General features: G+C 45.4%; 2 protein-coding genes across 2 annotated transcripts in view; both read left to right on the forward strand.

Annotated features, from left to right (window-relative positions):
• Positions 1 to 10577, forward strand: part of LOC103926370 (A-kinase anchor protein 13-like) — a 57700-nt gene extending 47123 nt beyond the window's left edge. The window contains exons 7-9 of the mRNA XM_009335231.1: positions 4321 to 4510; positions 7870 to 10484; positions 10571 to 10577. Of these exons, the coding sequence (XP_009333506.1) occupies positions 4321 to 4510; positions 7870 to 10484; positions 10571 to 10577 (2812 nt within the window). The remainder of the gene's footprint in view (positions 1 to 4320; positions 4511 to 7869; positions 10485 to 10570) is intronic.
• The window catches only part of AKAP13 (A kinase (PRKA) anchor protein 13), a 102070-nt gene continuing 86449 nt past the window's right edge, over positions 10391 to 26011 (forward strand). Inside the window, exons 1-2 of the mRNA XM_009335179.1 lie at positions 10391 to 10777; positions 15378 to 15454. Of these exons, the coding sequence (XP_009333454.1) occupies positions 10579 to 10777; positions 15378 to 15454 (276 nt within the window). The 5' untranslated portion in view covers positions 10391 to 10578. The remainder of the gene's footprint in view (positions 10778 to 15377; positions 15455 to 26011) is intronic.

The raw sequence follows: 26011 nt of genomic DNA on the forward strand, positions 1-26011 counted from the left end.
TATGGATGTAAGATTAAAATTCAGTTTAGTTTAGTTTTTATTTGCCTTATAGATAAGAGCATCTAAATTCTAGCATTTCCTAGCTTTTCACGCAACCGTAATACTAGGGGCTTTGTTTAATTTAAGAAGGAAAAAAAAAAGTGGTTTGGTTTTTTTTTTTCTTTCTTCTTTATCACATGAATCTGGGGGCCGATGCTTTGAGAATAAACCCGCAGCCGTTGTCAGGCTTGCGGTAATATTGTAAGAGCCGGCAATACTACTGAGTTTGTTTTGTTTCAGCCAAAGTCCGGCTCAGAAATCTGGAGGGGATATCCCGAGGAAATAACACCTTGAGTTCCCACACTGCCTTCCTTGCCCACTTGTAAAACTGTAGGATAAATCTTCCTAACACGAGGTTCTGCTTAACCCACTGAGGCTTTTTTGTTTGTCTTCTGTTCTCTTCCCCCTCCTCTTCCTCTCCCTTCCGTTCAAAACCTGTTATCTCTGTACCGGAAAACACGCCTGCCGGGAGCATCGGCACCGCCGAATTTCAAACCTTTGTCACCGAGCACAGTTTCTGCAGCTTTTGAAGAGCTTTTGCTTGGGTTTTTTTGTTCTCCCTTTCTCACTTATCTTTCCTCCTCTTAAAAATATCTCGCCCGTATCTGCAGGAAGCCGGGAGCCGTGCTGTGTCGGTGCAGGCTTTCCTCTCCCTCTTTCCGCCGCTCGCTGGCTTGGGGCCATCCTATCTGCTCCTCCGCGAGACGAAAAAGAGATTCAGCACATGAGTACAGTAAGGCTCCTCCTTTGCCAGGGACGAGTCTACTTGGGTGATGCTGGGAGGTCTAAAAACCACTACCTATCATCTTGTTTTGTGTGCCAAATGGGCAGGAGGTGATGCTGCGGTTTGAGCAATCCTACCAGCTCCCAGATTGAGCAGGGCATGGCCCAACAGTATTTTGGAGGCTTGTTTGCTTCTCCTCTTGCCCTGTTTGGGGTTGGCATCCTTCTTTGCGCCACCTTTCAGTGGCTGAAGGGCTGGCTGGTAAGTCTGTCCTTTCCTGAAGCCAGCAATTTCCCATCTGGGTTTACCTCCATGGGACAGAAGACTGCAGCACAAGAAGCAGAGACTCGAGCTGGAGGACTTCTTCCAGACTTTTTCAGTGGGACATGGCATGCTTGTGCCGAGGGTGGAGCTAGTGAATGCTGTCAACCTTATCAGTCCGTCCTTGCTTTTTTAACTAAGCAAGATATTTTCTTCTGCAAAAGTGAGATGATGCCCATGAAATTTTCGGTTCACTGGTATCTTTTCTGTATTTCCGTGGGAAGCTGTTGAAAGAGGAGGATGAGAAAGAATTGACTCAGGATGGTTAAACCTCATAAGAAGACTGATTTCCCTTGTTGCTGGCAAACTGCAGCAAACTGAATTTTTGTGCTGAATGGAAGCAGATTTTCAGACTTCTCGAATGCTGGAGTTTCTGTGTACATTTTTGTTAATAAATCTTCAGTAAATATTTGCATATCTGTTTTTATCTCCTAGTAGACAGGCTTGGGTATGCACTTGTATACAACCACCACAGAAATTCCTAATCTGTACAAAATAAGCATCTTTCACAACCAGTGAGTACAAAATATATGACTGCAAAGCTTTTTTTTTCCTGGAAGAAAATGTGTTTTTATCACCTCTCAGTAAAACCCAGGGACTGCAATGAGACATGCAGGAGAGACACAAACGGTTGAGCTCAATGTATGAAGACAAACGAGCAGGACGGTCTTCTCATGTGATCTACGTGCCCTTGGAAATGATTGCCTGAACAACAGAAATAGCAATGTGCAAGCAAGTTAAAGCTTGTGAATGCCCATTTGTCCTCTCTGCTGCAGTCCATTGGTGCTGGGATGCAGCAGTGTATGAAAGGGATGATTTGAAGGAGTCAGTAGATTGAGACATCCACTATCTCTCTGCTTGATTTTGTGCAATGTAGGTAACTGCTACTAAAAATGGGAGCTTGGAGTTGTTTGTAGTTGGCCGGATGTGAGAAAGATCTTGGTTTTTCAAAAGGTTTAAAGCCCTTTAAAGAGTGTAACACAGATCAGCAGCTTGAATATGAAAAGAAATTGCTGTCTTTGTAAGCAGAAGTGATTATTTGATCCGTCCGGGCCGTGTGAAGGTGAAGGTGGTAGATTGCAGGAGGGGTGGGTGTGCTCACAGTGTTGCAGGCGACTGTGCTTGCTGTCATCTCACTACAGATTTTGAGGCTTTTGAAGTCGCCGAGGGTCCTTTAAGGCTTGAGTCGTGCAGGCTGCTTTGTGGCTGCTGATTTGAAGATGCTTATAAGTGTACTTGAAGCTGATGAGAAAGTGGAGCAGACTCATCGCGCTCGGTTCTTTAATCCGGCTGATGTTGTCCTCGTGAGCGGGTGAATATGGGTTTTGTGCTGACTGCCTCGTTGTACTCTGAGAGTGGCCCTGAGAACAGTAGTTTCTCATGTATGACAGCTGAAAAGAAAAATACTCCAGACAGAAATGTCTGTGTTTCCTTGATAAAGGAAGGTCAATTCTTTAGTCACTTGTAATGGCTCAGTTGACTTCAGTGCCTCCATCGATTTATATTAATCACCACCAAAAACTGAATGCTTCCTTCTGTTTCTCTGTGGAAATATTGATTCTGTTTAAATCAAGAGTAATTCTGCTGAAGTCAGTTGAGTTACATGGTGGTGAATGGTGGAAGACGTAGGTTCACTTTGTCTGAATTTCGTTGCAGATTTAGCCCAAAATGAGTCACAGAAGGGGGCGGGTGGTTGTGCTGGGACAGAGCAGGGACAGCCGCTGCCACCACCATCGTCTGCACAGGTTTCTCTGCCATATGATGAACCGTCCAGCCGTTTCCCCACCCTGCTCTGCTCTTTACTGTTGCCAGTCGTGGTGTCGTTTGCTTGTTACAACTTTGCTTTCTAAATTGTGTGGCTTCCCAGAGAGGTATCCCTGTGGTTTGCTAGGTGGGCACTTGCCCGTTAGAAAGTTTTGCTACTTTTAAAGTAAGAAACCAGTCAGCAAAGATGCTGAAATCTATGTGTAATTCTGCCTGGTTGATGGTATACATTTGCTGTATATGTACCTTCTTGAATTCATAATTATTTGCGTATAATCACAGCTCTGTCCCTTCTAGGGAAGTCTGTAGCTGTGCTGCAAAGGGACATCTGGGGATGCCTGTTGTAACAGGGGCTGGTCTCCGTGACGGGGAGGGGACGTGCTCTCAGCTCTTGGTAGATGCATCCCTAGTGAAAGGAAAACAGAGAAATTTCCATTTCTTCTATCCCTGAGCAGGTCAGCGTAAGCCCCTGTTCCCGTAACGTTCCTGCTCGGCTCCACATCTCTCCCGGGGAATGTGGCGCTCAGGAGAGTCCTGTGTGACCCGCTCTGTCCCGGGACAATTAAAACAGATTTTGCGTTTCCTGAATCAGTTCTGATTCAAAGTTAAATCTGTAAACCTGAAGCTTTAGATGAACACCTCGATAAGATAAATGTTTCCTCACCCCCTTAAAGTAGCAACAACGCAGCCTCTGTGCAGCTTGGTGAGACCTGAAGAATTACTGCTTAGAGTTGCAAGCCTGTGCAAAATCAGGGTTTGACATTTGAAAAGAGATGACTGAATAGAAATTTCTACTGAATACATGTAACTGCTGAGTTATTTTTTCATTCTGATCTACAACGGCATCTTTTTTTCCTTTCTTTCTTTTTAATTGGTAAAAAGAAAATCCGTAATACTGCTGCAGTACAGCTGTCTCACAATATTGAGTACATCTTGCACAGAAGCAGTTGCACAGAGCAAGTTGAACTCATTTCAGGAGTGAAAAAATTGCTACGATTTGATGGCTGTTGGGTGACTGTGAAGCGGCCTGCTGGTTTCGGTGTAGAAATTGTAGCATCTGTATCATGATAATGCTCATTCCTTCTAACTTGTCCCTCTGCAGTTCTGTCTTTCAGGTGTCTGTTTTTCTGCAACAGCTGCTTTGGTGATCTTCACCTGCAATAAATTCCATTTTAAAAAGCAATTATTGTGCCCTTTGCTGCTAGTCTTTCATAGTCTGGGGGAAAAAAGCAGGTCTCCAGCTGAGAAGGACCTTGTGAAATAAAGCTTATGACTGGCATTAACTCTAAATCACATTAATTTTCAAGACTGAGAAGCGTGCATGTGTATTTGTCTGTCTGGCCCTGGAGCCAGTGCTCTGTTTCGCTCGGGCCGTTGATTAGATGACTGTCCAGAGTGAAGAACAGTGTGCGTGTCCTGCAATGCAGCATCCCTCCTCGCCTGCAGATTAACCCGTGCTTGTTTTATTGCAGAGAGGAAGCCAGGGAACCGGACTCCTGGAGCACCTTGTCTCACACGGTGTACTCGGGGGACTACAGCGTGAAGCACCACCGCAAGCTCAACGTTTACATGCTGACGGCTGAAGCCAAGGAAGGGGTAGCAGCCAGCTTGGAGAGTGACATACAGCACCTTCAGATGCACATGCAGAGCCACCAGCACACGGTAAGGAAAAGGCTGAGATCATGAAAGAAAAGTGGAGCTGGCTGATTGCTGCCTCACAAGCAGCCTGGCACCTGGGGAGAACTTCCCCACGTAGGCACCCTTTGGGGGTGTATTTATCTCGACATTTTCTCTGGATGTCATTAGCCAAGCATCCAGGTGGACACCTGCCTGTTTTCTTCTCGTTTGAGCATGGGGAGATCTGATAAAGCTGTACTAGGCAGCAAATTTTCTCTCTCAGAAGAGAAGCAGGCTTGGGGCTGTGCAACGCTGACTCTGCTTGGCCTCGTGAGCTGTCTCTCCTCCCAGCTCCTGCCTTCTCTGTTAGGTTGGGACCCTCTTGGATGGGCAGGGAAACCTCCCTGGAGGTGGACTGTCCCTCCAGGGTGTCTGGCAGCCATCAGGCAGCAGAAGGCAGGCTCTGGAGGGGGGCTGTTCGCGGTGGGTACATCTCTGTTCAGATGGAAAGTTCAGGGTCAGAGAGGAGACTGAGGGGAAAGTCTCTGGGGCAGGTGATGGAGAAAACAGCCGTTTCCTTAGCACCTCAGTGTAGGACTCGGAGGACGAGCCTGCCCTGGCCACACGGCGTGCATGTCCATAGTGATCCCCTCGCTGCGCTCCTCTCGGACCTCACAGCGGTTGGACCACAGGAGCCGTGGGGCTTTGGAAGGGCTTCCTCTCGCTGCTTTAAAATAGGTGCCACAGGGACTTGGTTGGGACAGGAAGGTGAAACAGCGGGACACTTCTGTGCCACTTCTCAGAAACACCCACGCGTCTTGTGCAGCTGGCATCACTTGTTGGGTGTTCCTTCACCAGCTCATACGTCCGCTGTTACAGAGGTGTGGAAACTAAATAACAGGATATTTTTGTTCCTTTAACTAAGGAAGGGGGAGAATCGTCTGCAGCCAGTGGGCTGGGGGGACGTTCAGAGGTATGGGCTACCCTGAGCCATTTTCACCCTTCCCTGGGTGCCTGAGATGTTAATTACTCCCAATCTCAACAGGAACTGGTGGCATGAGTGGCAAACCCAGGCTAACCGTGAAATCGCTTCCCCTTTCCATCGAAAGACACTAAAGCATGGCCGACATATCCAGCTCGCTTCTTGTTTGCTCATGCGAATGCCAGATGGGTACATTTTGCCTGACAATGAAATCAGAAAAGGCTATGTTTAGACTTTTTCTTTCCAGCACTGTTTCACTTCACATCTAATCTGATTTGAATTTGGAAAGCAGCCCTGTAATTATTTCATTTAGGTTCATTTCAGGTCAGTTAAAAGCCAGTTGGCTTCCTTTGGAGACGGCTCTATTTTTCAGGCTATCGGCAGACTGACTTCACTGTGAGGATGCTGGGGCTGCCGTGGCCCCTCCTTTTGAAAAACTTGCTTGTTCCCAAGCAAGCGTCACTGTTGTCTTCATCTGTCTGTCCTGGTTGTGTTGTCTGTGTCTGTCCGTCCTGGCTGGGAACCAGCAGTGTGGTCTCCATGCTCTGCTGCGGGGTTATAGCCACCAGACGGCCGGCATGCTGTTTGATCCTGTTTGTTTGCCCTTGCAAAAAATAGCTGCAGCCTGCGGGTCCTGCTGCGTGCAGAGGCCCTGCGTCCCATCCCTGGTGCTACGCGATGGATGGAGGTGCCATGCTGCCTGCCTCTGATGCTAACCTGTCTTGGGATGCCTCAGAGACAGGGAGCTCTGGTATAGGTGACAGTATATAGGGGAGCTGGGTAGCAGGACTATTTTTAATAGGAGATTCATGGCAAACACCAGAAGTAGGTTTAGTGGTCTGTGATTCAGTGGTGGTGCTCATCATTTGCAAACCTCAGTGTGGAAAGACAAGTGAACGCAATATCCTCAACGTAGCAGTGGTGATTTTAGCCACTATTTGTATATGCAATACCCAGAAGTTCCCTGTGATGCATCAATTAACATATTGGCCGTTTTAATATTCAGGGAGAAAAGGGGTGTTTAAGCTGACATTTTTGGTATGAAATTCTATTTCTCTGAGAACTGGAGTCTTAAACAAAATTTGCAGGGACCTGTTTAAGTTAGGCTTCTGGGATGCATGTATTTTTTGGAGTATTTTTACAAATAAATGCAAAAAATAACAGGTTTGCAGTAGTTCATTAGTTTTGTATTTGTGAAGAGTCACAGGCACTTACTGAGAAACCAGCATGACCTCTGAAAGCTTATGGTGCAAAACCCTAGGAAGCTCTGTGGGGTGTACACTGAAGGATTGAGGTCGCTCATCAATTTAACAAGTCACTTTTTCTAAGATGTGAACATTGGTATGCAGCAAAAAGAATAAAAAATAAGATTTTTGAAACAGTTCTTTTTAAGTACAGGTTTGATTGTATCAAATGATAAAAGCTTGGGGGATCCTTGACAAAGCACATGCTCTGGAAGGAAAATGCAGATTAGAGAGGAATTGAGTACGCTGCTACTGTTCCACGATAATGCACATATTAATTTTAATAGTATGTCATAATTTTCAAATTTTTATTTCCATTTAGGAAGTAAATTTCAGATACTTAATTATGCATGCAATTCTCAGGAGTAGATTAGATGATTAGTTCAGTCCTAGGAGTAGGAGACAAGTGGTGGTGTTTGGACATCGTCAGCCAATTCCCAGGTCTGAAGTAGCGTTTCCATCAATATAAGAAAATTGAGCAATGCTGATGAGAACTGGGGAGTGCCATTGGGCAGGGATCTGCAGTTGCTCTTAAGCAGAATTTGCTCAAACACTTTGGGACTAGACTGGTATATATTTGCGTTATTTGGTAGATTGAATTCTGCAGTTTACTGATCTTGAATTTAAGTGCATTCAAGAACTATGACTACAGCTGCTTAAAGGACAATTCAAAGATTACAACTCTTCTCAGTGGTGGCAGATGGTGTAACAAGAGGATAGAAGGACAAACTGCGTATTCAGGGGGTTCAGGCTGGCTGTTAGGAAAAACTCCTTCATGGGAGCGTGGTGTGGCACAGGAGGAGATTGCCCAGAGAGGTGGTGGGTACTTCGTCATCAGAGGTTATGAGGACTTGGCAGGACAAAGTCATGGCTGACCTGATGTCGCATTTGTGATAGTCCAGCTTCAGGCCAGAGGTTGGACTAGAGGACCTCCAGGTGCACTTTCCTACCAACGTTTCTGTCATTCGAATAATTTCAGTATTACTGCTTAACAAAACCAACACGTAAAATACCCACTGTAACTCTGTCCCGAAGGACACCAGGTAGAGGTACAGAGGGAGCAGGAGTCACATTAAATAGGATTATGTAGATACAGATCTTATAGAATGTGGAGACAGTGTAAATGTGCGACAAAGGAAAATAATCTCTCTTTTTTTTTTTTTTAAATCTTGTTACAGAGTTTAAGGCAGCAGACAGAGCCTGTTCTGGGAGATTCTGGAGACAGCTGTGCTAAAGGAGCAGAGCCAGATGGTCACCTGGCCTCTACCTCTCAGAGCCTGGAAGAAATGGCAAGAGAAGAAAGGCAGGAAAGTCCATCTGTTCTTGTTCACCTGGACATCGGGCAGCTCTCGGACCAAACCTACCAGGAGGAGAAATGCAACAGCAGGAGTTTGGGAGCTTTTAATGACGTGCCAAATGACTTGCTGAGCCTGGGGGATGCAAAGAGCCCAGAGTGCTTCTGTGAAAGCAAAAATAGAGTGACGTTGAGTAAAAAGGAAGAGGAGGGGCCAATCTCTGCTGAAGGCTCTGAGACTCTATCAGATGAGAAGGACTGCACAGTGAGCCTGTGTGCAAGTGTAAACGGTGTCGTAAATCTTCCATCCTGTGGAAATACAAATGAGGAAGCTGGAATGACATCTGCTGGAGTTGGTTTGGATCAAGCCGCCTTGTGCAGTAAAGATAGTCCCGATCAGGAAGCGCAAGCTGCCGAGGAGTGTGCAGCTGACAGTACTGTTACTGTGGTTGAAACTGCAGGCGAAGCCCCAGCTTCCTTGGAGGGCGTGGATGTGGCTATGGGCCAAACTGAATGCAGGAACTGTACAGGGGCAGCTGAGAGGGCGGCAGGCCAGCAGCAGGTAGAGGATGGGATGGCTGAGGCCGGTGAAAGGAGGACTGCAACCCTAGAAGAGCAATCGCCAGCTAAGGAAGAGTCAGCCAGTGCTGCTCAGCCCTTACTCAGTGGTTTTAATGGCACTGACTGTGCAGATGGGGAGGATGCAAATGTGGGAGTGGTACCTGCACATGACGGTACGAATGCAGACGGTGGCATTGGCGATGTCTCTGTTGACCTTTGCAAGACTGGCGATAACAAGGAGACTGGAGCGGACTCATGCACTGATCAGGTAAACAGTGGCTTCTTGGAAAGCCGAGGCGATGCCCGTGTCGCAGCGAGGCAGGATGTCACTGCAAGCGCCGGGGCAGCATTGCCAGCAGTGAATGGGGTGAAGGTTCCTGCATGTGCATCAAAACCTGCTCCTGGCTTGGAAATCCATGGCAGCGGTAAGAGTGGGGAGCGGGAAGGGCAGGTGGAAGCAGGTTGCACAGATGGGAAATCCAGCTCGCCCTCACTGGAAGACAGTGTGGAAACTGATGGCCCTGATGTTAAACCTGAAAACGATGATGATGGTGGATCTAATCAAAGCAGTGCAGAACCTGCATGTTGCCAGGAGAGCGGTAAGATCACTGAACGTGCAGCTGAAGCAATGGAGGACAGTGAAGCCCGCAAAGAGGAGCCAGTAGAAACTGATACCAGCAGCAGCGGAGATGGAGGAAGCGCAGATTCTGCAGATGGGGGTCAGGAAGTTGCTAGCTGTCGCCCTTCTGCTGATCAAACTGTCGTTAAAGATGAAATGGGCGACAGCTTCAAACCAGACGCTGCTCAAGAGAGTAAACGTGAGCCTGCATCACTCCCTCCGGAGGATGCAAGCACGTGCCTGGCAGAAAAAGAGCCTGCACAAACCAAAGCGGAGATAGCAGAAAGTGTTTCGGAGCAAGAGGGGCTGAGTGGCGAGATGAAATCACTCGCTCCCCTACCCAGAAGAGAGGGACTTGCTGTGAGTCAGGAGGGAGATGCTGCAGTGGCACCTCCCGGGCAGGAGGCAGCTCTGCAAGGTAATGACTCCGGATTAGCTCCGTGTGCCAAGGGTGCAGACTGTGCGGAGGATAATTTAATAGGCACACCCTCTGTAATTCATAATGAAGAATCTAAACAAAACCAGGAAGTGGTGGCGGCAGGCTCGGCAGAGCTTGCCCAGCGGCGCGGTGGGGAGCATGGCAGGGTAGCTGCCGGAGCCGGCTGGCCTGGGGACCATGCCGGGGATGAGGGCTCTCCGAATCAGAGCCTCTCACAGCAGGCTGAAGGAGACAAAGCTGAGCCTGAGCGGGAGGCTTGTGCAAGTGGCAGGGAGCAGGTTTTGTCAGAGGAACTTCTTGCTGCTGTTGTGAAACCCTCTGCCTGCAGTCAGGGGGGGCCTGTGGCAGGTGGCAGCTATGTGGATGCTGGGCTGAAAGGGACAGTCCGTGCCGAAGAAGCGTGCAAGCCTGGGTCAGTGAGTGCAGGAGAAGGCACCATGCACAGACCTGCATCAGCAGGCGAGTCACCAGGTGCGGAGAGCGACCCTTGTCCGGATGCGGGGCTGAACCAGCATGATCCCAGTCAAACCCTACAACGAATCTCCCCATGCAGCAGCACCCCTGAATTAAAGGATGCTTCAGAAATGGGAGCCCCGAGTGATGCCTGTGAGGGTAAGGAAGTCTTAAGGCCGGTGACAATAACCCCCGTCGCTCTGTATCCAGAAGAGCAGGAGGATACGGAAAGTGTGCTTCCCCGGGCAGCGCTTCAGCCCATCGCAGAAGAACCCACGTGCGACAGTGACTCCAGCACTGACACCGTTTGTCTGGCCGGCGAGAGCAATGCTGGTCCCGCTGCGAAAGCGGCTCAGGGGGAGGTCTTGGCTGAGCCCGATGGAAAGCAGAGCCGAGCTGTACCTGAATTGCCCTTCTCACCGTGTTCGTGCCGTTTACATGCTGTTGAGTCACTGGAAAATGTGGGAGTAAAGAGTTTGGTTTCGGCAGATGATGGCTCCTGTCTGGATAAAGTTCCTAAAATGGTAAAAAGTTTTGATGCAGTGGTTTTTGCAGCAGAGACACCTTGTTCCCCTGAATTACCAGCCACAGAAAAAGTGGGGCTTGAGCCCCAGGCTGTAGTGGATGTGGGAGCCAGCCTTAACGGAGAAATGGATTTAAGTTCCTTGACAAAGAAGAAGAATGTCAGCCCGGCAGCGCAACGAGCTGAGCCTGTTACAGGTAGGAAAAATCAGCTGGTTTCCTGCTTTTTAGTTTTTTTTTGTGTAGGTGTGCCTCTAGCGTCTCATCGGCAAAGGAAGGGAAATAAGAGCAGGAGGCCTACCTTGCAGAGGAAGTGTAGGTGTTTGGGGTTTTTCTTCTGAGAAAGAAGAAATCTGAAGTTACATATTAAAACTTCCAGTTCAAATGCGTGTTGCTTGGCTGGCACTGGAGGGAAGGACAGGATATTATCTCCTGTGAATTTGTGCAGAAGAATTTCTAGCACGTGAATCCTCCCTGGAGAAGGAATGAATGGGAGGGAGCTATGTGGATTACTGTATCTTCAAGTTATATGCTTTCATGTGGGCATGAGGGTTTATTTGCTTAGTGCTATTCCTTCACTTCTCCCCTTTATTTTTGCTAACGTGGAGTCAGAGGGTACAACGGGGGGCTCTTGCATTTTCTGTGCTCGCCTACTTGAAACAGCTGCCAGTGTCCTTCTGAACTGCGCAAAGCCACTTCCTAATTGGCGGTATTAGGTCATTTAAAAAAGCCAGCCAGCCCTACCCCCACCGCCTTTTCCGGGCTGCAAAGCTTTTTTGTCAGGCAGAGCAGCCAGTGGTGTTTTCCAGTGCATTTAAGCAGTACTGGAACTCAGATGATGAGTTCTGCTTGCTGCCATCGGCTGGGTAGCGGGACCGGCGTTCCCCGTGGATGAGTGGTGATGGGGGAGAGCAGTGGGACTTGGGGGACAGCGTAGACGTCTGGTGCCTGTGCGACAGGAGCTAATAGAAAACATCACCAGGTAACTCCAAAAAGGGAAATAAAGGGATAAATTGAATGAAAGAGAAATGGGTTTGTCGCTCCAGCCTGAAATTAAATCATAGGTGAATTTGCTACTGAAGCGTGGAGCTAATCTGATCTTTATATTCCACCTGTTCAGGCAGCTGTTAAATGGAAGCAGCTGAACTTTTTCAGTTGCCATTTTTTTCTTTGCTATGAGAAAATGATCCAGTGCCTCTTGCTTTCCCAGCACTGAACAAACAAACAAACAAAACATTTAAATGATCAGAAGAAAACAAAAATCTGCCATGATAAGAATCGTGAAGTTGTAAAGCTCTAAAGCTATTTCACTGCTTTGATTCTGGGAGCTGTTTCTTCAGTCTGAATGCAGAATGGGGTGATGGCAGAGGATTTGTTCTGATATGTGGTAGCAGAATAACTGGGGGCAGGGGAAAGGATTGATTTGGGGGGGTGGGGGTGTCAGTGGTGGGTCCAGCAAATCCTTTTTTCATTGAATTCAGGATTTTAGAAAGTTCATGTGTCGGGAGATAACCAGTAAACATTAGTCAGGAGTTCATTAGTAAGTAAGTAGAAAGATTTAAAGGTGGATTAGAAAGCTGTTTTCAGAAAGAACCTATTTTAGTGCGGTGGTGGATTGACAGTTCAATAGGACGGGAGTGGCTGTAAGTGAATACCTGGCAGGGCTCCTTTTTTCTGGGAGCCTCCCGCTCTGCCGGCTCCGTCCATACAGTCCAGGTCTTTATCTCTGGTTGGTTTCTTGGAGGCATGACGTTGTCTAGGCGAGGTTTTAAAAGGAGAAGGGACTAAACAGTACAATAAGATAGTGATTGAAGTAGGAAAGTAATATTAAGGCATCATTCTGTGTTAGGGTATGGAAAGGGGGGGAAAAAAGGAGGTGATCCTGTTACTGACTTTAGCCCTAAGGATTTAGGGCTAAAAGTTCTCAGAATACAATGGTCTGACCTCTCCGTAAGGAAGAATTGTTTATTTGTAGTGGGATGCTGCACAAAGCAAAATTTCAGCTGGAATATCTTCTCTTGAAGAACTTTCGGGTTGCTCTGAGGCAAAATGTTAGGAAAGCCCGAATAAAATATTAGCTTAAAGCAGAGACAAACGACTGCCACGAATCCAAGCTCGCTATTTGAAATATTTCTGAAATTCAACTCCTATAAAGCAGCATCTAGAACTCTGATATGGCAGTAGTTCAAAAGAACAGATTTACTGTTTATTATTATTGCTGTGTACATTCTTCATGTCAATGTCTAAGCTTTGGGTAGCGCGTTTTGTGTATGAGTTCGGTGGCAGCCTTCAATTCTTTGTGTCAATTCTTCTTTGCTGTGTCAGTGCTGGGGAGTTTTCCCTGCAGGCTGGGTTTGTACAGAGTATTTTGTAGCCATGCAGGAGTCGTCAGTGTTCAGAATGAATCAGATCTTTTTTTGACAGACTACAATAAAACCTTCCCAAAGGAAGTGTAGGTCATGAGGCCATTTCTCAGAAACGCATGTGGTCAGAGGGGTTTATTGTCATGCTAATTTATCAGAGATGTAACTGGCTGATAATTGCTGGTGCCATTACTCCAAATCATTGAGGTCTTTAATTTTTTTATTTCTATTGTGAAATTGCTCCCAAATATATGCCTGTTTATCTCATTGCCTCCACTTAGTTTCAGCCTACCCCCAAAATGGAGACCTCACAGGTCTAATTGCCTTATCCAGACAAATATCTAGTGACTGATCACAACACTGAAGGAAGGCGATGAAGCTAGAAGATCCTACTTTCATAAGGCGGCTCCTCATGCTGTTAGCTTTAGACTCAGAACTGCATTGCAGCTGAGTAATGGGTTCTGCAAGCACGTTATTTCAAGTCGGGCAGATAGATGCTACTCATTAAAAAAGCAGGCAGTTAGGATATGAAATCATACCACAGTAGCCAGGCTGGGTGAGAAGAGAAGAGATGGCATGTGTTGATGCTGACAAAACACCTCCGAGTAGATGCACCTTCTTGGCAGAAAGCGACTCCGGCAAGGTTAGGTTGTATGGTTGGGGCTTGGCATCTTAAATTAACAAGTACTATAATCACTGCTCCCTAGCTCTTCTCCTGGGAGAAATATCCCTAGTGTATCTTTTGTAGATCTCGGCATTTAAAGAAAATATTCATTGCCAGATAGAAGAATACCATCTTATCTTGAATTTTACCAGTCTTCACCTCATTCTCATCAATGGCATTTTCCCTATGGAAATGCACTTACTATGATTTCCTTCACCTGTTAGAATAGCAGGGTGAACCGATAACAGATGTCACTAACGATACCACACATGTGATAAGGTGCTCTATGCCCCAGAGTCCGCTGTGATAGCATTATAGTGCTTTTTGTTTGAGATATGTTTCTTAATAGAAGCTTAAGAAGAAGTGGCAGAGTGGAAAAAATTGTCCCCTTGAATTTCGTCCTGAGGGCACATGTCTTCGTCCTCCAGTTCTTACCCAGCACAGAGTATCACTACACTGCTTGCTTCTCCTGTCATCAGTGCACCAGAGGTTTGTGCATTGTGTGTTCTGTCTTTGGACCAAGATCTCAACCATCACAGCATTGCCACGACCCCGAGCAGATCTCATTGCGACCGAGAAATCTGCTTTGCCAACAAATGGGGCTTGCAGAAATTTGTAGCATTACCTCTGATTTCTGAGAGTCTGCCCACAAACTCATCTAATCGAGACAAAATCATGCCAATTTGACTTAATGATGTTGGACTGGTTTATCAGTAGAACTTTGCAAAACCAGATAGTCCCAAAATCAAGGGTAGACTTCAATGCCAATGGAAAACCATTGGTGACAGTTGTTACCGCAATTTCCCTGTGAAGATGGGAGGCTCCTCTTGCTAAATCCCTGAACGGGTAAACTCAACTGCAAACATACGTCGCCCTTAAGAAGGCATTGCCATCCATCCAGTGTTTGTTTTTAGTAGGAATGAGAGAGGGAGTGGGATTAGAGGGGGGTTTAGCCCTGACAGAGCCACTCTCCATCTGGGTGGCTTTGGTCAACCAACACTTAAAATACCTAAGTATCCTGTGTGTCATGAGAGTCATTAGCTTAGGGTTGAAAGAGTTAGAACATTGACTTTATGCCAGGAAAACATAGGTAGACGGAAACCCCAGGGGAATGGTGACTAATGAAAGCTTTGCTGGGCAGAGAAAGCAGCTGGGACATGATGTTTGTACCACTGCAGTGGTGACACTCCCATCGTGGGAGCATGAGGAGGGGGAAAATCAGCTGGGACTTTGTAAACTCCAGCAGAAAAGGGTTTGCCTTCTTAGTCTAGAGACCTAATTGTCATCCTGAAGACAGTGCAGGTGGGCTGAATTTTTGAAGTTTGTGATTTTTTTTTTCCAACACTTAAAATACCTGTTGAGAAAAGGCAAGGCTGGTTTCTTGTGTTATCTTCGGGTTATGGTAAGAAGAAAAACAGCAAAAATTTTGGTTCTTTAACTAGACAAATGTGAGCCAAGAAAATACATGGGCAAATACATGCAGATGTGCTCAGCCTCACCTAGAGCTTTTCAGGAGTTTCACCCCGTGCTTGCTGCTGTTTCATAGTTTCCTTCAGTCCCAGACATGAAAGTTGTTAAAACTAATAACAAACAAGCGGCAAAGTCGGGAATGAAACCAGATGTTGGAAGTCAAATGGACTTGTTGAAGGGGTTTTGGGGTTGGGTTTTCTTTTCTTTTTTTTTGAGACTGGTTTGAATAAACAGAAAAATAGCAGCAGCACTGAAAGAAGTTTGTTTTTAAATTGCCTGTGTGAACCCTCTGTTTTCACAGGGAAGTTGGAAATGAAAACTGAAGACGAGGTGGATTTTCTGAAAGATGGTGGTGAGAGCGCAGCCCGCGAGGAAGCGGTGAGTGCCACTTATGTGTTGTCACCTTGTCTTTTTCTGTGCTTTTTAAAGAAATGCCACCGCTGCTGCGGCCGGCCACCTAACCTGCTGGTTTCCTTTCTGTAGTCTTTGCAGAGCTGAATGTGTCCATCACCGTGACGTTTTAGCCTTTTAAAAAAGCATGGGCTTTTTTAGACCTTGTGTTTTTCAACCACTGGATTAAGCCACATTTATGTTGTCTCAGTCAGTGACATAGAGATTGACCCAAACGGTTCCTCGTGAGGCAGGGCTGTACCAAGATTTGTATATAATTTGATGAAAGCGATGCCCTGTAGCATGCTTGAGGTTGGCAATGCTGCGTGGGGGCTGGCAGCGCCTCCGAGGTCCCCCCACGTGCGTGGTCCTGACGAGTCTCTCTATCCCCTCTCACGCTTTGCCCCTCCAGGGAGCTTTTTGGCAGAGGGGACCGTGGCTGTGGTCGGTGTTGGTGTGTGCACAGACTCCAAGGTCTAAAGACATCACTGGCTGGGAGCATTAGTGCCTTTGCTGGAAGAAAAATTAATAATGGGAAAATATATAGGGATCAAATGTGGGGGGAAACCCCATATTCCTCATGTCGGTGACCTATAAAAAGGACATGCCAGGGATCAGAAATCAGTTGGTATTGTTTTCTATTATTTGTGCTTTGCCATATTTAAGGACTGTCTATGATAAAAAAAAAGTGAATATTGGGCTTGACAGGAATGTAATTTTGGTTTAAAGCACCCCTAATACATATTCTGCTTCATAAAGAGCTGGGGTTTTTGGTGTCACCTTTCCTAGCTGGATTTGCATTTGCTCCTCTATTTTATATATAGTTTCTTGTTCCTGAAAAAGAAAGTGTTTTGTAAATGCTAAAATGCTTGCAGCCTGTGTTGGTGCATGTTGCCCTTGAGCAGCTGTGTTTGTGTGTTAGTGTACCATTATGAAGCTGTTAAAAAAGAAAATATTGCGGGGATGAGTTAACATTGCAGGGTGGAGCACCAAAAAACTTCGCTCATCCTGCAGTAAAGCTCTTTAGGCGGCAGAACAGTCTTGCCAAAGCTTGTAATAAAATCAGGTTTATTTTGTTTTTAACAAGTTAAGGCTTAATTTCTGTAGCTGTTTGCTTGGTGAGTTAGCCGGGAACGAGCGCAAATAACTTCCCAAGCTAAAATTTGTGCTGTCCGATAAGTAAGTCTTTTGTTACTGGAATGCGTAAGTGTAAAGATACTGATGATTTTTTTTTTACCAACCCTTTATTAAAGATAATTTTCAGGACTAATACTTAGGTTTCTGGTAGTAAAGTAAGATATCTTTAGAAAATGCAAATTAGGGCACTGCCTTTTCCTTTCAAACAGGAGAAAAAAGAAAAGAAACATATTTGGCTTCCATTTTGCATGTTTTACAGGCATTTAGATTTTTTGTGTGTGTGCTTTCTTCTCTTCTTCCTCTCCCTCCCACCCCGTTAAACACCTCTTTAGAAATCTGGCTTTTCTGGTGCAGGAATGGGAGTGCCAGGGGAATGGAAAGTTTGCTGCAGGACTGACAGGGTTTCCTGTTGCTAAGTTCAACAGAAACAAAACAACAACTGCACTATATTAAGGTCGTTTAAAAAAAAAAAAATCAGTGGAAGACTTATAAATAGAGCTTAATTCACACGTGTAGGTTGGGTAAAGATCTGGCCAGTGAAAGCCATCGCGAAGTGTGCATATCCTGCCTTGTCCTGTCTCTGCTTTATTTAGTGCTGACTTCTTTTGTAGCCAGAAGTCTTTCAGGTGCTCATTGCCTTCTCATTACAGAGCCATTTTGTGGTTAGTAAAAGCGGTTTTCTTAACTCATTGCAAATAGAAACGTTGTTGCTTGCGCTAGGTCAGGAGCTGCAGATATTTAGCAGTCTCACCGGTGCTGTCAGCAACTTTGGACCTTGGGAACTGCATTAACTCCTGTTTTATGGGTGAGAATTTTGCACAATGTTATTTATAAATATGCAATGTAGAAAGCTGTTTATATGCACAGACTGTTAAAAAAAAATGTTTTGGAGCCTGAAAGTGCAACTTCTGGTATAGTAGAATTACGCTGAATAACAGTAAGCTTGAGCACACTGGAAAGAGAAGGGGAAAATTCCTTCTCGTGAGTTGGTTTCTGAAGGCAGAGATTTACCTGGATTCGTGATGCCAAGAAGCGTACTCCAGTATTAACGTGTATAAGGTTGCACATGCTTTCCCTGTAGTTGTTTCAGAAGGCTTTGCCTGAGAGAGGGTCTTTTGCATGTCATGGAAATGCTGCAGCTGAAAAATGTTTAGGAAAATAATGGTTTGTAGGGTTAAAAGCAATGAAAAGAAAATAATGGAAAAATGTTTTTTTCCAATTAAAATGGGTTTTTAAAGTGTCTGTTTCTTAAATCTCCAGAACGTTTTCTCAGAGGTTGTATTTGTTCAGCTATAGAAATTCTGTAACCAGAGTTTCCCAAGCTCCTTTTGTGTTGGATGGGGCTTTGAGCAACCTGGTCTAGTGGGAGGTGTCCCTGCCCATGGCAGGGGGATTGGAACTAGATGATCTTTAAGGTCCCCTCCAACCCAAACCATTCTATGACTCTATGTTGGGCGGTGGGTGCTCATCCTGCCGGAGACTCCCTGGATCCTTATCTTCCTGCTTTGTTTGGGAATCTTGAGTAGAGCTGGGGCAATAACTTGGTATGATCTATTAAAACTAGACTTTATATAGAATAACTTTAGATTCTTAACTCTGATGAGAAATCTGGTTTGGCTTCTGCATACTGTGATATTAAAATAATTTAGAAATGGCACCTGGTGGCTCCAGCATTATGAAAGTAATGCGACAGTTTGAAATGAACTGTACCCTGATATACTTCTCTTCTTGTGTTGATCCCAGAAATCGGTTATGATTCATTATTTGTTGAATCTTTGTCTTCATGTGGCAGGATGGAAAAGGTTGCACTGCTGGGTTCATCCGACGGCTTCGGTTGTCTTAAGCCTGTGGCTGACAAATTGTAGCTGGCTGACCCCAGAAACAGAGTTCACTGGGAAACAGCCTTCTCGTTGTATTTATTAATTTCATTAGTTAGTTCCTATTGAATTTAATGCATCCTACCTTTACCACATGAATTAGTTTTTAATTAATGTATTTTCAGAAGTTGCAGCCTACCAGATAAACGTGGCATTTTTAAATATCTTCACAGAGAATGAAGCTTGAAAAAGATTTGCACTTTCATCTCTCCACTGATCCAAGTAGTGCAGTAATGTGTGATATATCAGCAAGGTCACTTTCTGGGGGAAAACTTGCAGTATTTTCAGTCATGATTTGGAAGATGGAAGTATGTTTATAAAGCTCTCGGATGACATCAGGTTGGGAGGGGTTGCAGGCACTTGGGAGAACAGGGTCAGGGTTCAGAGTGACCTTAAGAAATTGGAGAGTGCATCCAGATAAGAGACAAAAGCAGCCACAGCGTGCTTCATTTGCTAAAAAGAAATCAAAATGCACATTTACTAAGTCAGGTTTAAGCTGGAGAGGGATGGATAGAAAAAGGCTGAGGATTTTTAGTGGACCACGAATGAATTATCAGCGAGAGGCTATTGCAAAAGAGACAAATCTTGTTTTGAGTTATATTGAAGGAGTGTCCTCTGTAAGGTGCAGGAGGTGACTTACTCATGTGTGGCACTGCGGGGGCATCATCAGTGTCATCGAATCCGGTTTTGGGTGCCCTGCTCCGAGGAGGACACAGGCATACTGGAAAGTGTCCAGAAGGAAACAACGAGAAGAGATTAAGAAACGTGAGAAGAGGTTGAAAGAATTAAATTTATTCAGCGCAACAAAAAGAAAACTATTGTGCAATCTAGCAGTCTGCCAACATGTAATAGTGGTTATTAAAGTCCCAGATTTCCATGGCAGCTTAATTTACTGATTTGCTAATTTGCCAGGGTGATTTAGGTTGGATGTTGAGAAAACATCCTGTTATCATCATGAAACTGTCGCAAGACCACCTAGGGAGGCTAGGAAACCTCCTTCCTTGGGAGTTGTTACAGATAAGATAGATGATGCTCTGTCGGGACAGAGCCCCAGGTCTGTTGTTGCCCATTGCTTTTGGTTTGTAGGCCCCCAGGTTTGTGCTTTGCTGAACAGGGAGAAGAGGAGGGAGCAGCTTGGCCGGAGTCCGGCAGGGTGTGCAAGGGAAAGGGGCAGGTATGGCAGGACCGTAGGAGATGGAGGTGGGAAGAGGGGATGGGCTGGACTGGGTGGAAAAGGGCTTGTGGGAGAGAGGAGAGTGCTACATGGCATTGAGATAAGTGTTGGTATGGTCAGTAGGTGTGAAGGATCCAGAGATTTGTCCTCCCCCCAGCTGTAGTCTTCCATGTTTCTCTTCCCTGGAGTCAGCAGATAAATGGAGAAAATTATGGCCAAGGCGTACAGTGTCACCCCCTCTAGTGGCTGGTCCTTAGGAGGAGAGCCTGGTGCCACTGCTGGTTGTTGGTCAAGTCAAGTAGTAGAGAGATGCTTCATGGCTCAAAACTGGTGAACCTTGTCAGTGACCCAAGACAATGGGTCATTATAGTTCTCCAGACTCCAATTTATTTTCTTAGGAAATAACTTCTTTAACGAACTGCTCACCCTGAGAACCTGCCAAAATTCAGGTTGTCTGTGTGCAGTGAAGTCCATTTTCTCCATCTAGATGTGTGTACATATGTACATACTATGGAATGGTGATTGCAAATCCCTGTTTTCCAAAGGGCCTGCAGAACAGTGTGGGAAGCTTCCCAACAGCATGGGAAATTTCAGAGCGAGTGGCTCAAGTGTTAGAAACAAATCAGAGCAGGGTCCGGCGGTGGGAAGTGCAGCCTTAACAATAGGCTGCATCCTCGCCCTGCCTCTTTAAAATCACTTGTGTAACTCTTTCTTTGTAAATGTTGTCCTGTAACTAGAGTAAACATGGAAAAACCCAGCCAAAAAGGAGCCTGCCCTAAGCCTGGCATTACTGCTGGAGGGTGACACGCACATACCCATTGGGTCAAGGCTTTAGGCTAGTCATCCGCGAGGCCCTTTCTCACACCCACCAGCATCCTGTGTCTGCCCCGGATGGCCAAAGCCGAGTCTTGAGAGGTCTAGGAAGAAATTGTGTCAGACAGTCAACCCCTGAGTAAATTCATCGCTGTGCAGAATAGCTCGCCCTGGGCTTCGCCGTCTGTTCTGTGCATCGCTGTGTAAGCCAGAGTCCACAGTACGTGCTGCCGAGAGTTAGAAGAAAAGCTGGGGCGGGGGTGTGCGGTGTGGAGAAATCCAAACCAGGCTGGGATTCTTGTTTGGCCTTCGCTATTACTCAGGCTTTGATATCTGTAGCAGGAAGGCGTTTATACAACTATTGTGGCAGGTTTTTTGTCTGATGCTTAATTTCTCTGGGTGCTGCAGTTCCAATGGCTTTTTCTCCCAAACGCTGCTAATCCTCAGCTTGAGACAGTCATTTCCAAGCTCAGTCACAGGATTCACGGATGTTAGCGAGAGAAGCAGGAACGTGGATGCCGAGCCAAGTCCCCGACTCAGCGCAAAGATGCTGCTCCCAGGTTTGGCTCAGCGTGAGCCTGCGGCAGGACGGGGCAGATGAAGGCTCCCGCGCCGCCACCACGGCTCGCTGCAACCTCAGGGCTTGTGCTAGCCATCGCTGATCTCTAGAGATGGTGAGTTACTTTTCCCCTGTGCCTTCCCCTTCAGCCACTACAGGCAACGTTTTCTAGAGGCAAAGTTTGCTGCGTGTAGCCCTGATACTGTTTTTTCATCGTTTCCTAATTTCCTCTAATAAAACATCTGGCTCTGCCATCCTCCTAGTATCAGCTGCAAAGGAAGTTTCTCTCTCAGCTTTTTCACACTCATTTTAAAAGTGTCAAGAGCTACTTGCAATTTTATTTACCATCTGCAAATACTGTTGCCTCAAAGGCAGAGCTGTGTATATATTCCTGCCGTAGTCTTGAGATGGTTGCAGATTAAAGACAACTGTTTAATAACTATGAATCTTCTGTGATGCTTGCTTTTGGCTTGCTTCAAAGGGATTCAGTCATACAAATTATTTAACATCAGTGTATTAAAGTAGTTTTCTGAGACCCTTTTTAGGATTAGGACTCCATGATTTCACAAGTTTGTAGAACACAGAGCTAAAGGATTTCCAGAACAGAAAATCCTGGTTTTGGAGTTTTCTTCCAGTTGTTAGATACATTCATTTTTTTATGCAGTCATGAAAGTATGGATCCAGAAAATAATGGATGTGTAAGACTGTTACTGTGACAAAGGAATGCTGGCATTAAATATTGTACCTTGAGAAGGAAAATACCGTGCTGTTTTTGAATGGTTCAATCTCCTGTATCATATGGATTCTTTTATTTGTGTTTGAAATCTCTTAAAGTTTTGTGATGTAACTGTTGTATGGTAGACATGCTTACTGCACACTGAATTCCTGGTCTAAATATAGAGGAAATTAAGATGATAACATGGGAGACCAAACGTGCACTTTTCGATGGAGACTGCATTATTATGACAAATGGGTACTTCGGTGTATCACGTCACTGGGTTTTTATCCTTCTGAGGAACCTATCTTGCTCCATTCTGATATTTTGGAAGCTGAAGTTGGCACCCTACAATGTAGAGAAGTCAGCATTTATGTTTTTCTGTCGCCGTCTGTTTTTTGAAGTTCATTGGTAGTTACACTGCCTTAGAGGAAAACGTCATTAATACGAGAAATAGGTTTTTAATTTTATTACCATACATTTGTTCTGGGGTTTTGTGAGGAATCATGGACTGGTGCTTCAGTTCTCTTGCCATCCTACACTAACCGCTATCCTATGTGGCAGGTTTTTTTAAGTATCGTTTTTCAGGATTTGGGAAAGCTTTTTGGGACAGTTTGTGCCAAATCCAGAAAGTGTCCTGAAAGGTCAACCACAGCGAGAAGTGACACGTGGAGGGAGGAAGCCCCAGGGTGCCACTGGGTCATGGCTTCAGCAGCAACAGCCGCCGGCGGGCACCGCGGTTCCTCCTCTGCTGTGTCAGCACAGGAGTTTGGGAGGTCATGCTGTGAATGGGCCAGGTTCAAAAGTGAGATGAGACCTGGGCAAAGCTTTTGTTCTGGGTTCAGAGCAGTGTCTGCCATTTGGGGAGCTTTGGACTATAACTGTATGCATGGGGAACAGCTTTCTTCCCACTTTTTACTCTGATGGAAGAGCCTTGAATGAGATGCAGTGTTTAGAAGGTGAGGTTAAACAAGTTGAGACTGTAGGAATGACAGTGAAAACTTTGAAGGGTGAAAATAGTTAATTCTTTGAGTAAATTACTGTAGGAAGGGGTTAGCTCTCCATTGCTTCAAGTGTTCCCATCAAGACTGGATGTCCTATGAGCTATACACTGCAGCTCTAAATAAACTGCCACACCAGTGCTAGAACTGCTGCGGGGTTACGTTGCCTGACCTGTGTTATACTGGAGGTTTGTATGGATTTGGTGTTTGTATCATACCTCCTGTCTTTAAGATCCGTGTTAGAAGGTGAAACCTAGCAGTGCAGTCTGAGAGCGCTCGGATAGGTATAACTGTCTGAGAGATGAGCAGGACTCTTGGCCACTGATAAAGAATTATGTGCTCCAGCAGTATCCAGGCATGGCATTTCTGACTTCATCTTCCAGCAAAGGATGAAAAGAATGGTGTGAGTAAGAAGAAAAAAGTAAAGGCCAAAAGAGAGAGACTTGTATGTAGAGCTAGAGTGGAGATTAGAAAGAATACTTCTTAAGTGTTTCCATTCATGCAGTGTGAATTGTTATGAAAATGTATTTGGCGTTTTACCCAGTACTGTTAAAACTCTTTCCATGGAAACACAGAATCAAAATGCGTTTAGCCTTGCGGTAGTTGCACAGACTCTCCTTTCTGTTATTGTTCTCAGTCTTCCCCCCCCGCCCACCCTTTTTAGGTGGTCTTTCTTCCCATATTATGCCATTTTCATGCAAAGGTGGAAATCTCAGATTTTCTTCCTCCAGCATCTCTGCTGTTCCTGCTCCGTGTCATGTACACATCCTGGTGTGGCCCAAAGTGACTCAGCTGTGTTGCAGAATGTTACTGGGATCAAATGGCTGTTAAAACATCAGATGAGATAAAAGCCTGGGTGATAACTCTGTTTGCTTTTCATGTTTGCTTTTCCATGCAGCATCCTTGCTCACATTGAGCAGATTGACTGCTCTCTGCTTTTGTCAGGGACATCTTCCCTGCTGCTTTCTGCCTGGTCTGCACTGTGCAGAGCAGTAGTATGGGGCAATTCGGCGGTGATGGAGAGGGCTTTAAGCTTGGGACTGTGAAACAAGAATAGATGGTTAGTGTTGCAGTGGATGATTAAAATATCTTAGTCTATACAGAAGGACTGAGTGATTTGGTATCCACGCATACGATATCTAAAATAAAAGTACTTGACTGGTATGGAAGGGATTGGGTTTGGCCGAGCAGAGGCAGCTGCAAGCCAGAATTTAGCACCCCAGGGGTAGAGCAATGAATGGGTGTTGTGTTTGGCTGTGGTCAGCCATAGCTGTCCTTACTGTCATGGTAGCAAATGCATCAAAACTTTCAACGAAAGGAAACTTCTGAATTTTGCTGGAACACTTGTGTTAGTCATAGGTCACGCCGAAGAAGAGGTGATGTCTCCAAATGCAGATCTTTTAAAAAGCGTGGACAGTAGTGACTTTTTTGTGGAGACCCCAGAGCGGGTAGGCGTAACAGAGAAGAGAGTTTCTTCTCACTGCCGCTTACCTCCTTCCATCACCAGTTCGTTGTTTTTACTCCTGTGGTCTGTGTTTTGGACTTCTGCTTTGGAATAACCCCAACATGGAGGCTGTAACAAGAATGTGACAGAGTTTTGCAATGGTTTAATAAAATATACTTGATCAGCTGTATTGGAATTAGATGGGAGCAAACTCTATACCAGGCTTTCTTTTGCACTTGGTCTCTTGCAACTAACAAGGTTCTTCTCCTTCCACCTTCTCTTTCTGCTTCACTTATGCATTAAATTTATGCCTATATAAGCAGGTATTTGATGTAGCTAACTTTCTGATTTTCTCTTAAGCCGTGGTGAACTTAGCTGCTCTCTCCCTTCTTGCTTACTGTGTTTATCATCATGGTGCCAGTGATGTACTCGGTGAAAATGAAGGCAGCAGCTGTGCCCAAGAGGCTAGTCCAAAAGATAGAGGCAGTATTTCTGGGTTATCTCGTTTGCTTTCTCTTCTGTTTGTGTAGCTTGAGTCAGAGGAATTGTTGCTAGCCTGTGTTTAACGTGAGTTACACTGCTCTCCTTTCAGATCTGCAAAAGGACCGATGCTTGGCTTATGATTTTCTCAGCCTAGTTAGATACTGCTTCTCCCTAAAGACTTTGCCTTGATTTACACCCTGGTACCATTACAGCCATGATAATAGTAGTTTCACCTTATTTATGCACTTAGTTATTTGGGGGCATATTCTTAGCTGTGGGAAGTAGGGCACCTTTTTCAAATACCGCGTGCCTCCCTGTCCCGAAGCATTTCCATCTTCTCTACTGCAAACACTAATTTTGTGTTTGCAAGTACCGTGGCGCTGGGTCTGCCTATCTCATTTACCAACTGAATATGTTCTCCCTTCTTATATGCTGTCCTTCCAGCTGGTGAGATAAGAGGCAGGAATGTGAAGCCTCGCCCTCGCTAACTCATTAGTCTGAGCCCTGGTACTGCTCTGCTTAGCATCAAGTGACTTGTTTTTCTTCTGTCTGAGACTGTACTTACCTCCATAAATCACAAGAAGATCATAATCCTGACTTACTTGACACTGAACTTTTGCTTGGTTTCTTAACACAGCTGGACACATTAAATGCCTAAAAGTGGTTGGGAGGGATATTATTTCCAAAATACACATTTTCAAAGGCTGGAGGTGCAGTTCTCTGAAACAATGGTTTCAATCTGAGATCTTGTGCTTGGGAATGCAGAAATCTCTTCTGCCCCTCCACAATATTACAGTGCAGATCGCATTGATTCTTACCAAAGGCAGGGACGGGATAAGCTGTTAAAGCCTGCTGAGATTAAAGAAGTGTTTCTTGGTGTTTTGTTCCACTATTATTTTTATTTTTAACTCACTGACCGTAACAAGGTGAGGAAATGCATACTTACCCACTTGCCCAGGAGGAGGTGGACAAGTCTTAGCTTCAAATGCCTGCACGTAAAAAAAGAGCAGTAATGTACATTTTTGAGCCTTTTAAAAGAGGAGGGTTGCTTACACCATTTCCAAATATTCCCACCTGCAGATGCCCAACAGGAGGCATTGACTGTAAAGATTGGGGTCCCGCGGTGTTAAAAAGGGAAGGGGGGAGAGAGAGAGTCCTTTCCTCCCTGCTGCATGGGCTGAAATGGGTTTTAGAGCATTTTGCAAATTCTGGTTTTAATTGAGTTTTAAGGAGACGTAGAGAGAAACCTCTAAAGGCTTTTTTGTTCGTAGCTGAATATTTGGGGGACAGCGCTTGATTTTGTTTGTCAAGACTTGTTTATTACTTGTTTTCTGTCTTTGAG

This window comes from Pygoscelis adeliae, unplaced genomic scaffold (genome assembly GCF_000699105.1).
Source record: "Pygoscelis adeliae isolate BGI_AS28 unplaced genomic scaffold, ASM69910v1 Scaffold21, whole genome shotgun sequence".
NCBI lineage: Eukaryota > Metazoa > Chordata > Aves > Sphenisciformes > Spheniscidae > Pygoscelis > Pygoscelis adeliae.